This window comes from Mustela nivalis, assembly GCF_964662115.1.
Source record: "Mustela nivalis genome assembly, chromosome: 2".
Lineage (NCBI taxonomy): Eukaryota > Metazoa > Chordata > Mammalia > Carnivora > Mustelidae > Mustela > Mustela nivalis.
Genome location: NC_139021.1, coordinates 161,827,976 through 161,842,207, shown reverse-complemented (window position 1 = coordinate 161,842,207; position 14,232 = coordinate 161,827,976). Strand labels below are relative to the sequence as shown.

Sequence of the window (14,232 nt, the reverse complement as noted above, 5' to 3'; positions counted from 1 at the left end):
ATTTGTTAGCTGTGTATATCACTTGGCGTGCAAACTATGAATGCTTGCCTTTTCCTGAAATGTATAGTCCAGGGCAAAAGCCCATTCAGATAGAACTGAATGAAACTAATGGAATGAAAAATGAACAAAAAACTGTCATGAACTATTCAAAAGGCAAGAAGTTAATGAAACATTTAACACAGTTTATATACAGCAGTTTTAAGAAGTCTCCCTTTGGGGGAAAACTTGACTACTACATCTTAAAATACTTTTAAGATATTTTCTTCCATGTATTACTTTTAGTATTATTAGAAGGAGCAAAAGTTACAAAAATACTTTAGAGCTATAGTTTCTTTCAAAGCGCAATTCTTTGGATTATAGATGACACCATTTTCAGGAAGGAAGAATTTTCTTTGCTCTTTAGAGTCCTAACTGGATGAAGAATCAGATTGACATGAGACAAATTAACAGGAGGAAATCAAATTTAATAGCATACATAGAACAATCCACACAGACATAGAGATTCCAGAGACAGGCAACGTGATGCTTGTGTGAGCTGAGGAGGGGGCTAAGGGCCTGAGGATACAAAGGGTAGAAAGACTCTTAGCAAGGACTTGAGAGAAAATGGTTGGGAAACAAAGATTGCCTTATGTATCTAAGCATCTTAGGGGAATCTCTGTTAATAGCTCTTCTCTTGGTGCAAGCAGGTAGTTGAGGGAGAGGTAAAGAGCTTTCCTGAACCTGCTGGGTTTTGATTGCCTTTTTTTTTTTTCCCCCAATTTTTAAAAAATGTATTTATTTGACAGACAGAGATTACAAGTAGGTGGAGAGGCAGGCAAGAGGAGGAAGAAGCAGGCTCCCTGCTGAGCAGAGAGCCCAATGTGGGGCTTCACCCCAGAACCCTGAGACCATGACCTGAGCCAAAGTCAGAGGCATTAACCTACTGAGCCATCCAGGCACCCCTTGACTGCTTTTAAATCAAAATAATGGTCATGTCAAAGAGGCCCATCTTGGGGCAGCCAGCCCTTCGTCTCTATGCTATTAATTATAGATACTATGATTTAGATTTTTAGCAGTATTTTTAGATGAATTAATCTAAACCTGGATCTGACTTACCTTGTTTTCTAGGGAATGTATTTGTAAGTTAGTTTATTTGCGGTCATGTTACAGAGGGGATGCTAAGCCACACATACTGTTAAAAATAACTGACCACGGGGGCTCCTGGGTGGCTCAGTGGGTTAAAGCCTCTGCCTTCGGCTCAGGTCATGATCCTGGGGTCCTGGGATGGAGCCCCTAGTCGGACTCTCTGCTCAGCAGGGAGCCTGCTTCCCTTCCTCTCTCTGCCTGCCTCTCTGCCTACTTGTGATCTGTCAAATAAATAAATAAAATCTTTAAAAAAAAGAAACAAAACTGACCACTATACTTCCTTGGTTTTACTTGCTCATTGGTCAAGGGATAGGGTTTTCAAGGGCTATGTGTAAAACGTGCCTCTTTACTGAACAGATGTCCATAGTAGAGACTTATCAAGGATTGTAGTAGGGAAAAAGTCTTTCCCTTACTGTCAGCAGCAGCTTGTAAAGCTGACTGTACATATGTGCGTTTTCCTCTTGGTAGAAATGGTCTATAGCACTAATTGGTAAGGCTTACTGTATAGTCAGTATTATCAGTATCTTTCAGTTCAACATACCTTATAGTTCGTATATAACCTGCGTTAATTATATGGATTGTACATTTAAAGCTGTTACCAAGTTGCTGGAACATAAGAGCAGAAATAAGGTCATATCAGTTATTTTGTTAAGTATCCTTTGTATCACAACAAAGGAAATGTTTTCATTTGTTTTTTTAAAGATTATTTGAGAGAGAGCGAGAGAGTGCTCTTAAGTGGGGCTGGGGGTGCGTAGAGGTAGTGGGGGAGGGAAAAGCAGACTCCCCATGAGCAGGAAGCTCCATGTGGGGGTCCATTCCAGGATCTTGGGATCATGACCTCAGCCGAAGGCAGACACTTAACTGATGGAGCTATCCAGGTACCCCACAAAGGAAATGTTTTTATCTATTTATTTAAACAAAATTATTATTATTTTTTTTACTTTGTTTGAGAGAGAGAGAGAGAACGAGATAGTGAACGAGAAGCAGACTCCTTGTGGAGCAGGGAGCCTGACATGGGACTCTGTCCCAGGCCGCTGGGATCATGACCTGAGCCGAAGGGAAATGCTTAACCAGCTGAGCTGCTCAGATGCCTGGAAATGTTTTTAAAAAGTCAACTATAATAAAGTGATTTTATTACTTTATACACGTGTGCGCACACGTACACAAACACATGTGCCTACTTAGTTCAGAACCAGGCGTACAAATGGAGGATGTGACTTTAACTCTTCTTTTTCTATAAACTAGTTTAATATGCAACTCAATTTGTATTTTTGAAGCTTAAAATAAATTTCAAGCTGGTGAGAAAATTTTAAGAAACCATTCAAAGTGATCCTTTTTATTTAAGTTTCAAAGCAGTGTTCTTAGAATGGTTGATTATAAAACTTAGCAGTCTCAAGTTTTATATTTCAAACAGAATAAATTCCAGTCAAGTTTAGTAAAACTCTGAGAGTTCATATTTATGTACTGTTATCATTACCTATTATCTGTTGAAAAATAAGTATTTGGTTCAATATGCAGTGTAAAACACTTTGCCGAATAGGCTTGTGCTACGTAATGTATTTAAGTGCTGCTACTTTTTTTTTTTTTTTAAAAGATTTTATTTATTTGTGAGAAAGCATGGGGGGGGGTGGGGAGGGGCAGTGGGCGAGGGAGAACCAGACTCATCCCTTAGCAGTGAGCCCAAAGCGGTGCTTAATCTCAGGACTCCGAGATCATGACCCAAGCCAAAGGTAGATGCTTAACTGACTGAACCACCCAGGTTCCCCTCAAGTGCAGCTCCTTTCCAAGTGAATTACTGATGTGATCTGAAACATTTAAAATGGTTTTGCTACCCAGGTTTATCCTGCAGTTTCAGTTACTCTTTGCTTCCTGTTTTTCGCAGTTGCCTGGAGCTGGTGGAGCAGCTGGTTTCCCTTTTGGCGGGGAGGGTGGTGTTAGTGGTGAAAGGAGTATGTTTTGCCTGAAATATTTTTAAAGCGTGAAACTCTTGTATTTCAAATGCTTGAAAGTTCATTTCTCTTGTTGCTATTCAGATTGTCTATTTTATGTTGAAACAAAGAATATTTCTAACTACCATATTTTTTTAAAGGAATTAAAATTTGAGGTTTTTATTTGGTATTAGTCATTGCTGTACCTTAGTGAAAGAAACTACTCGAGCTTGACACTGTAAACAGGTGACAAATGTATATTTACTTAATGTATCTTACTTAATAGAAATCTCTCTTTTTTTTTTTTTTGGCCAGTTGATAAAGCATCTTCATCTTTACTTTTTTTTTTATCTTTTTAAAGATTTTATTTATTTATTTGACAGAGAGAAATCACAAGTAGATGGAGAGGCAGGCAGAGAGAGAGAGAGGGAAGCAGGCTCCCTGCTGAGCAGAGAGCCCGATGTGGGACTTGATCCCAGGACCCTGAGATCATGACCCGAGCCGAAGGCAGTGGCTTAACCCACTGAGCCACCCAGGCGCCCCTTCATCTTTACTTTTAATATTACTATGAAAAATAGTTAAGCATTAGATAGATTGATTCTGTGGATAGAGTTCAAAAGTCTGTCATGTAATGTTAAGATGTATGATAAGATCATAGTAAAATTGTCATATGTGAGGAATTGTTTGAAGATGATGATTTAAGACAATCTTACCCCCTTACCTTCACATAACTGTATAGACATCATGGCAGATTTTATCCCATATTAATGATAATCATTTTATGTTTACACTTTAGTTTTATTGTTTTTTTTTTTAAGATTTTATTTATTTATTTGACAGAGAGAGATCACAAGTAGGCAGAGAGGCAGGCAGAGAGAGAGAGAGAGGAGGAAGCAGGCTCCCTGCTGAGCAGAGAGCCCGATGCGGGACTCGATCCCAGGACCCTGAGACCATGACCTGAGCGAAAGGCAGCGACTTAACCCACTGAGCCACCCAGGCACCCTAGTTTTATGTTTTTTTTAAAAGATTTTATTTATTTGAGAGAGAGTGCACTCACAGCAGGTGCAGAGGAAGAGGGAGAAGCAGACTCTCCACTGAGCAGAGAAGGCCAATGTAGGGCTCGATCCCAGGACGCTGAGATCATGACCCAAGCTGCAGGCAGAGGCTTAACAGACTGAGCCACCCAGGCACCCCTGAAGTTGGATGTTACCTTTGCTGAGAGTGTGTAACTTGAATTCTTTTTTTTTTTTTTTTTAAAGATTTTATTTATTTATTTGACAGAGAGAGATCACAAGTAGACAGAGAGGCAGGCAGAGAGAGAGAGAGAGGAGGAAGCAGGCTCCCCGCTAAGCAAAGAGCCTGATGTGGGGCTCGATCCCAGGACCCTGAGATCATGACCTGAGCCGAAGGCAGCGGCTTAACCCACTGAGCCACCCAGGCGCCCAGTAACTTGAATTCTTAAAATAAAATATATTTTGTTTAGTCCATGATTGACCCGAGAGTGCTTTGAATTTTTGCTACAAATAATTTGAAGAAAGTAGTAAAATAATTAAAATACTTGGGAGAAATCTTTCTTAGTGTAATTACAACCTTTAATTTTTAAGGAAAGAAAAAAAAACAAACCGCGAATTTTAAAAAAGTTTCACTGAGGTATAAATACATACAGTAGGGACACCTGGATGGCTCAGATGGCTGGGTGTCTGCCATTGGCCCAGGTCATGATCCTAACGTCCTTGTGGGATCTGGCTCCACTTCAGGCTCCTGGCTCAGTGGGGAGTCTGCTTCTCCCTCTTCCTCTGCTCCTCCCCCTGCTCATGCTCTTTCTCTCCGTATCTGTCTCAAATAAATAGAATCCTTTTAAAAAATGTATTAAAAATATATACAGTAAACTTCACAAATTTAGAGTATACAGTAAGTTTTGACATATATACACTCATGAAACAGTTACCATAATTAATACAATGAACATATCCCTCCCAAATGTTTCCCTGGGTTTCTCTTTGGCCTTATTGCTTGGCCCTAGGGAACCACTGATCTTATTTCTGTCACTGTAGATTAGTTTGCACTCTCTAGAATTTTATGTAAATAGGATCATATTATATGTCTTGTCTGCTTTCACTCAGCATAATTTTGAAATTTATTCATGTTTTCAGTAGTTCATTTCTTTTTATTGCAAAGTAGTATGAGCATACTACAGTTTATTCTTTCACCTATATAGACATTTGAGTTGTTTTTAGTTTATGGGTATTACAGACAAAGCTACTGTGAATATTTGTGTATAAGTCTTTACGTGATACATGCTTTCATTTCTCTTGGATAATTACTTAGAAGGGTTGGGACATAAGTAGATGTGTGTTTAACTTTTAAAGAGATAGGAAACTTTTCCAAAGTGCTTGTACCATTTTTATAGTCTTACTGGTGGTGTATTAAAGTACTAGTTGCTCTGTTTCCTCACCCAAGTTTGTTATGGTCAGTCTTTTTAAAATTTTAAATATTCTAACAGGCATGTAGTGGAATCTTTTTTCTTCTTTAAGATTTTATTTATTTATTTGACAGAGCACAAGTAAGGGGGGCAGCAAGCAGAGCAAGAAACAGACTCCCTGCTGAGCAGGGAGCCCTATATAGGGCTTGATCCCAGGACCATGGGATCATGATCTGAGTTGAAGGCAGATGCTTAACTGACTGGGCCACCCAGTACTACACTATACCACACTACTGTACACCAGTACTACTATACCCCCATGTAGTAGAAACTTGTTGTGGTGGTAATTTGCATTTCCCTGATGATAAATGGTGTTGAGCATCATTTCATGTGTTTATTTGCCATCTGTATATCTTTATTGATGAAACATCAGTTTGGATCTTTTGCATATATATATATATATTTTAGAGAGAGTGCGCGAGTGTGAGGGAGTGGGTGCTGAGGGAGAACAAAGAGAATCTTAAGCAGGCTTCTTGCTCAGTACAGAGCCTGATGCGGGACTCAAGCTCATTACCCTGAAATCATGACCTGAGCTGAAATCAAGAGTCAGATGCTTAACCAACTGAGCCACCTGGTTCCCCTAGAATTTTTCTAATTAAAACAGCACAACAGTAAATAGATACTAACATTAAGCCACTAAATTACTGATTTTCTTTTCTAGAATTCAGCATACAATTGAAATAAAATGACAACCTCCTGGAGTGATCGGTTACAGAATGCAGCAGATATGCCTGCTAACATGGATAAGCATGCCCTGAAAAAGTATCGGCGAGAAGCCTATCATCGGTAAGTATTTTGTCTATTTAATCCTCAAAACATCTCTATAAAGTGGGCACATATTATCTTCATTTTACAGATGATGAAGTTTTAATGTGTAGAGAAGTTAGGCAGTTTAATGATCATATAGCTAGTTCATGGTTCAAACCCTGTCCAGAGTCTGGACCTTTTTTTTTTTCTTTTTTTTTTTTTTGATATTTATTTATTTAAATAATCTCTACACTCACTGTGGCCTTGAACTCACAACCCTGAGATAAAGAGTTGCACGCTCTACTCTTCCAACTGAGTCAGTTAGTGCCCCCAAGAGTCTAGACTTTTAACCACTAGTATATCAAACTGCTGCATTTTAAGAGGAGATTTCTTATTTCTTACATCTACTAATAAAAGTCCTTGGGGCACCTGGGTGGCTCAGTGGGTTAAAGCCTCTGCCTTCGGCTCAGGTCATGATCCCAGGGTCCTGGGATCGAGCCCTGCATCGGACTCTCTCTGCTGGCTGGGGAGCCTGCTTCTCTTCCTCTCTCTCTGCCTGTTTCTCTGCCTACTTGTGAGCCCTCTCTGTGCCAAATAAATAAATAAAATCTTAAAAAAAAAAAAAAAAAGTCCTTAACTGAAGAAAGTCTTCAGATGCTGAAAAATTGTACCTTAATTGTAAGAATGAAATTCTTTTTTTTTTTTTTTAAGAATAAGCTTATTTGACATTTTCCACAAACTGATAATAGTGTTTTGTTTGTTTGTTTTTTAAAGATTTTATTTATTTGATGGAGAGAGAGAGCATAAGCAGGGGGAGTTACAGAGGGAGAGGGAGAAGCAGACTCCCCACTGAGCAGGGAGCCTGACACGGGGCTTGATCCCAGAACCCTGGGATCATGTCCTGAGCCAAAGGTAGACGATTAACCGAGTGACCCAGGAGCCCCTCGATTATAGTTCGTAAATAGATTTTTAAAATTGTGTCTGCTGGCTACTTAATTAGATTGAATATGTGTAATACTAGGTATTAGCAATATTTTCTTGTATTAAGACTTCAACATTTTCTCTGAATCATTTTTAAAGTTTAAAATGTGGGCAACCCTCTTGGGTCCCCTCCCTCTTTGGGAGCTTTATGGCCATTATTCTGTAATTTTACTATTGCTCAAAACCTTGCTTTGCTGTCCACCAAAAAAAATTTTAAAATGTGACTCAGTCATGGGTGCCTGGGTGGCTCAGATGGTCAGGCATCTGCCTTCAGTTCAGGTCATGATCCCAGCATCCTGGGATCGAGCCCCACATCAGGCTTCCTGCTCAGTGGAAAGCCTGCTTTCCCTCTCCCATTTCCCCTGCTTGTGTTCCTGCTCTTGCTTTCATTCTCTCTGTCAAATAAATAAATAAAATCTTTAAAAAAAAAATGTGGCTCAATTAGTTAAAACATGACTCTTGGTTTTGGCTCAGGTCATGATCTCATTGATGGTGAGATCAAGCACCACTTCAGGCTCCATGCTCAGGTCTGCTTGAGGATTCTCTCCTGCTCCTTCCCCTGCTCACGCTCAGTCTCTCAAATAAATAAATCTTTAAAAAGCTTAAAATGTAAATATTTTAAATTTATTTGTCACTTTTTTTTTTTTTTAAGGATTTTATTTATTTAGAGAGCACAAGAGAGGGGAGGATCAGAAGGAGAAACAGACTCCCTGATGAGCAGGGAGCTGTATTCGGGACTGCAGGATCATGACCTGAGCCAAAGGCAGTTGCTTAACCAGCTAAGCCACCAGGCACCCCTATTTGTCATTTTTAAAAATATTAATGTTAAAATGCCCATATTTTAAACTTTAAAAATGATTCAGAGAAAATGTTAAAGTTAAAAAAATGTTAAAGAAAATGTTAATACAAGAAAATATTGCTAATACCCAGTATTACCCACATTCAATCTAATTAAGTAGCCAGTAGACACAATATAAATTTTTTTTAAAAAGTTTATTTACTTTTTAGAGAGAGAGAGAGAGCGAGCTGTGGGGGTGAAGCAGGGACAGGGAAGGAACAGGGACAGAGGAGGAAGCAGATTCGTCAGGGGATGAGCATCTAAGGCAGATGCTTAACTGACTGAGCCACCCAGGTGCCCCTTATTTGTCACTTCTAACAGTTTGAATTAAATGGCTATTTCTGCCTAATCTTTTTTTTTTTTTTTTTAAAGATTTTTTATTATTTATCAGAGGGGGGGGGAGAGCGAGCACAGGCAGACAGAATGGCAGGCAGAGGCAGAGGGAGAAGCAGGCTCCCCGCTGAGCAAGGAGCCCCGTGTGGGACTCAATCCCAGGACGCTGGGATCATGACCTGAGCCGAAGGCAGCTGCTTAAACCAACTGAGCCACCCAGGCGTCCCTATTTCTGCCTAATCTTAAGTAGCTAAGATTTGTGGAAGTAGGTACTGCATTTAGAAGTCACTTGTTCTTGGACAGAAATTAGAGGCTTACACTTCCCATAAGTTAATAAGATAGAAAGACCTGGGCCCTATTAAATACTTCTGCTTCCCATGCTGGGAAAGCAAGGGATAAGTAGAAATGCTGGTGTACTGGTAGTGCTAAAAAGTTGCATGGGAACTTTAGGAATCTACAGCAACTTACAATTACTCATTTGTTTCTGAGCTAGAGGAAGGAGAAAATATTTGGTATATTATACTCATTCAGTTATTTGTCTTTATGCTACATACATTTGGCTATGATGTAACATATTTATCAATGGAAACAAGGGCTAGAATTATGCAATGAGGAGAGGTCATCTAGTACACATCAGGTATCCTAGTTGCATTTAATATGTCATAACCGGAGTCCTTCTGACTCATTTAGAATGATATTTCCTGGAAGATTTTAGACTGGCTCTGCACCCTACATTCTTTATATAGTAGAGTACACTCTGAAATCATAGAAACGGTGGGAAAAACACCTCCAAGGTTTAAATTTTTAGATCATTTGAAACTTTTTTTCTTTTTTCTTATTGTGGTAAAGTATATATAACATAGAATTGCTATCTTAACTGTTTTTAAGTGTACACTTCTGTATTAAGTATATTCATACTGTTGTGCAGCCATCACTGGTATCCATCCCTATAACTTCATTTTGTACAGTTGATAACTGTATTTGTTAAAGAGTAAGTCCCTGTTCTCTCTTCCCCAGCTCCTGACAACCAACCACCATTATACTGTGACTTTATAATTTTGGCTACTCTAAGAACTTCATAGAAGTGCAATTATACAGTATTTTTCTTTTTGTGACAAACTTGTATCTGTTAGCATAATGTTCTCAAGGTTCATTCATGTCATAGTGTATTGCAGAATTTCCTTTTAATGTAAAATTTGGGTTCTTGAATTCTTGCAAGTATTTGCTTTTGTTAATTAAAAAATTTTAATAGAAGCCATTTAAAAGGCATTTATCTTAGTTTTTCAGTTAAGTCAGTTTGTAGAATATTCTGTTTCTGGGGTTTTTTTATTAAAGGCATTTACTGGAGTGGGTAATTAAACATTGGGTAAATTAGGCAGCCTATGATGATCATTTATCATAAACTACCTTGTATGTGATGCTTTAGAATTTCCTTTTTAGAAGAAGCTAAATATTTTTAGTTAAGTAAATAAACATCTAACTTCCAGCTTTTTTCTTGCTAATGTTAGTCTTTTAAAAATGATGGTCATGAGTCATTATTAAGAAACTGGTCTCCAGAAGGTATGCCTGTTGATCTTCTTCCATTTCCTTATAATGGTTGTTGAGTCTTCTAGGCTGAGGATAATCATCAGGCCAAACCCTTTGGAATAGTTTTACTGTGTGGTCAGAAGATAGGCTGAGCTGCTCAGATGTTACAGTGGCTTGAAGGAGGCAAGTTAGATAATTACCTCTTAAATAGTCTCTTGTTTAACACCTAGAATCTGAGAAAGGATCAAAATAGATAAGAATTTGTATCTACTATATCCAACAATGGAGCAATTAGATTTTTCATCTGCTCTCCATGTTTGTGCTCAAGATGCTGAAATCAGGTATTTGTTTTTTTCTTTTAAAATTTTGATGATTAGAGGTGCCTGGGTGGCTCAGTGGGTTAAAGCCTCTGCCTTCGGCTCAGGTCGTGATCCTGGGGTCCTGGGATTGAGCCCCACATTGGGCTTTCAGCGGGGAGCCTGCTTCTCCCTCTCTCTATGCCTGCCTCTCTGCCTCTTTGTGATCTCTGCCAAATAAATAAATAAAACCTTTAAAAAAAATAAAATTTTGATGATTATAGTATAGAAGATTTCTGTAATTATAGTATGGAAGAAATTCTGTAAGTGAATTATGAAGACAGCTTATGAATTCAGCAGTGGTTTTATCACATTGAACTGTAATTTGGTAAGCAGTTGAGCATGTGAATTTTTGGTTAGTCAGTCTTTTGCCTTATTTTAAAATACATTGCAATCACTTTTTCTTTGAATTTCTTTATGTATATTTATGCCCCCCAAAATTTTAATTGAAATTTACACTTCCAAAGCCATACCAGTAATTATTTAAACTTGTTGAAAATAGTTTCTTCTTCAATCAAAGCTTTAAATTATTATATATGTTTAAAGAATAAAAAGGAATTTGTACATATATAAAATCATTTTATAGTACCTGTAGCTTGGCACACTGATAGAATTAGAAGTGGTTATGATTTTTTTTTTAACTTCAAGTAAAAAAACAGGTATGAGGTTTTATACAGAGAGAGACTGCCAGCTTGATAAATTTTAATTTCTTTGTCACTTAACCACTATGGATATCACATGAATGTCATTCAGCTTTTTAGTTGTATCATTGATTAAGTTGAATTAACTTGGATTCTCACATTCAGATGGCTAAGTTAAGATTTTAGTAGCCATCTTACGAATTCAAAATCACATGGAAAATACAGGCCCTTGGGAATGTCAAGGACCTATGTTCCTTAAATAATGTGTAGATGGCATATATCTTGTCAAAATAAGAGTGAGGTAGAGTTATCGGAACTGTGTTAAACTTCTTTTGCTATTATTTCATTCTAATGTTTTGATTAGTATTTCATGTTCCTAAGGAGTGACAAATGAAGATTCAGGGGCTGGTAAGTTGTTTTTTTTTTTTGTTTTTTAGCCTATTTGTTTTGCTTAAAACATTAGATTTATAGAATACTATTCAACAATAAAAAGGATTGAACTCTCGATACATACAACTTTGCTATACCAAGAAAATTATGCTTAGTTAATAAGGCCAGTCTCAAAAGGTTACCTAGTATATGATTCCGTCTCTGTAACATTATTGAAATGAGAACATTCTGGAGTTTGAGAGCAGAGTAATGGTGGCAAGGGTTTAGGGGTTGGGGTGGGTGGAGGATGGTGGGCGTAGCTGTAGAATAATGGCACAAGGAATCCTTGTGATTGAAACTGTTTTTTCTTGAGTCTAGTCATAATTACATGAAGGCTATACACACATGACTGCATGTAAAATTGGTGAAATCTGAATAAAGTTGGTGAACTAGGTCAATGTCCGTTCCTGGTTGTGATACTGTACTATATTTATGCAGGATATTTTCATTGGGGGAAACTAGATAAACAGTAAGGGGGAATCTTTCTGTATTATTTCTTATTACTGCATATGCATCTGTAATTATTTAATATAAAAAGATAAATTCAGTCACACAACTTTTTTTTTTTTAACATCATAGGTATTCCTTGCATCTTCTAAATATAAGTGCTTTTTGTAATTCAAGGTGATATTACTTTATGGAATACAAATTCTCTAAACCTTATTGATCAGAAGAAGATACTGGATCCTAAATTCTTAGTTTGTTTCTCTGCCACCATTCCCTATATGCTCCTTCCAAATACCTGCCTTAAAGTAAAATAGAAAAGGGGTAGTAGTGACAAGGGAGAGAGAAAGAAAGAGATAGCAGATCTTTGATTTAATGAAATCCTGTGATATGAAACTATATTTGAGGAAATATTACTCAAATTTAGATAGCATATTTCACCTTCAAAGACTCTTGTGTATAGCTTCTTTTATTCAAAGTAATGTCTGAGAGGTAGATTCATCCATATTTTTGTGTGTATCAGTAATTTGTTCTTTTTTATTACTATGTGGCATTTCATGGTACCAGCATACCAAAATTTATTCATCCATTTTCTGTTTATGAACCTTTAGGCTTTTTTTTTTCAGATTTTAGCTATTAAGTATAAGGCTGCTACAGACTGAGAAAATATTTGTAAATTATAAAATGATAAATGATAAAAGACTTGTATCCAGAATGTATAAAGGAGTTTAAATTCAACCCAGTGAGGAAATGGGCAGAAGACTGATTCTTCCCTATAGAGATATGTGGATGGTGTAAAAACACATGTGTAATAATATCAGTAGCCATTAGAGAAATGCATTAAAGCTACAGTGTATATGCCTATTACAGCGGTTAAAATAAAACAGTACTTGATATTACCAAGGATATGGAGCAACTCTGATACATTGCTGGTAGAAGGACAAAATAGTATAGCTATTCTGCAAAACAGTTTGGTAGTTTATTTTGAAGTCAGAGACACATATGACCCAGAAATCTTACTCCTAGATGTTTGGCCTAGACAAATGAAAACTTATGTTCACACACAAAAAACTATGTGAATAATGTTTATAGTATCTCTATTTATAACTACCCCAAACTAGAAACAATCAAATATTCTTTAGCAGGTGAATATATAAATAAAATGCAGTATATCTGTAGTGAAATATAACTGAGGGAAAAGGAAGAGACTGTTGATGACACAGCAACTTGGATGATTCTCAAGGACATAATGCTGATTCTAAGAAGCCAGTCTTGGGACACCTAGGTGGCTCAGTAGGTTAAACGTCTGCCTTCTGCTTGGGTCATGATCCCAGAGTCCTGGGATTGAGTCCCACACCCATTTTACAGATGTATCACATTTTGTTTTCTTAGTGGACATTTGGGTTGTTTCTGTTTTTTTACTTTAATGAATAATGCTGCTGTGAGCATTTGTATATGAGTTTTTTGTACATACTTTTTTGACATGAGATATTTGTGATTGTCCCAGTTTTTGTCTTGGCTTTTATTCTCAATAATCTTTTGATGAACAGATGTTCTTTACTTTAAAAATGTAGTTTTTTTTTTTTTATTGAGCTAAAATTTACATACCATAATTTTTACACTTGTAAAGTATACAAGTTATTGGTTTTGGTATATTCACAAGAATGTGCGATCATCACCACTAATTCCAGAACATCAATCAATTCCCCCCCAAAAAAAGGGGGGACGCCTGGGTGGCTAAGTTGGTTAGATGACTGCCTTCGGCTCAGGTCATGATCTGGGAGTCTCGGGATCGAGTCCCGCATCAGGCTCCCAGCTCCATGGGGAGTCTGCTTCTCCCTCTGACCTTCTCCTCACTCATGCTCTCTCTCAAATAAATAAATAAAATCTTTAAAAAAAAAAAAAAAGAATCCCTTACCTGCTGGAAATAACTCTTCATTTCCTCCTCCCTTAGCCCTTGGCAACCACTAATCTACTTTCTGTCTGGAATTGACTGTTCTGTATGCTTCATATAAGTGGAATCATATATGGTCACTTTCGTATCTGGCTTGTTCACTTAAAGTCTTCGAGATTCATCCATGTGCTGCATGATTCAGTACTTAATTTTTTTAATGGCTGTGTAATACTCTATTGTATGCATATACCACATTTTGTTTATTCATCTGTTGCTTAATATTTGGATTGTTTCCATTTTTTGTCTGTTATGAATAATGCTACTGTGACCATTGTGTACAAGTTCTGCATGGACATAATTTCAGTTTTTAGGCTGTATTATCTAGCAGCGGGATCTGATGGATCATGTGGTAACTTTAACTTATTTTGAAGGATTGTCAAACTGTTTTCCAATGTAGGTGCTTCATTTTACATTCCTTCCAGCAGTTGATGAGCATTCTAATTTCTC

General features: G+C 37.4%; 1 protein-coding gene across 11 annotated transcripts in view; it reads left to right on the top strand.

The window, feature by feature from the left end:
* NT5C2 (5'-nucleotidase, cytosolic II) overlaps window positions 1-14,232 on the top strand; it is a 140,704-nt gene that overhangs the window by 57,564 nt on the left and 68,908 nt on the right. For 5 of the 11 annotated variants that reach the window (XM_082722470.1, XM_082722471.1, XM_082722463.1 and 2 more), the window contains exon 2: window positions 6,197-6,321. In XM_082722470.1, the coding sequence (XP_082578596.1) occupies window positions 6,221-6,321 (101 nt within the window). In that variant the 5' untranslated portion in view covers window positions 6,197-6,220. Of the gene's footprint in view, window positions 1-6,196; window positions 6,322-10,196; window positions 10,303-11,322; window positions 11,367-14,232 lie in introns of those variants that run through there. The other 6 variants (XM_082722476.1, XM_082722474.1, XM_082722468.1 and 3 more) reach the window with 3 other exon arrangements.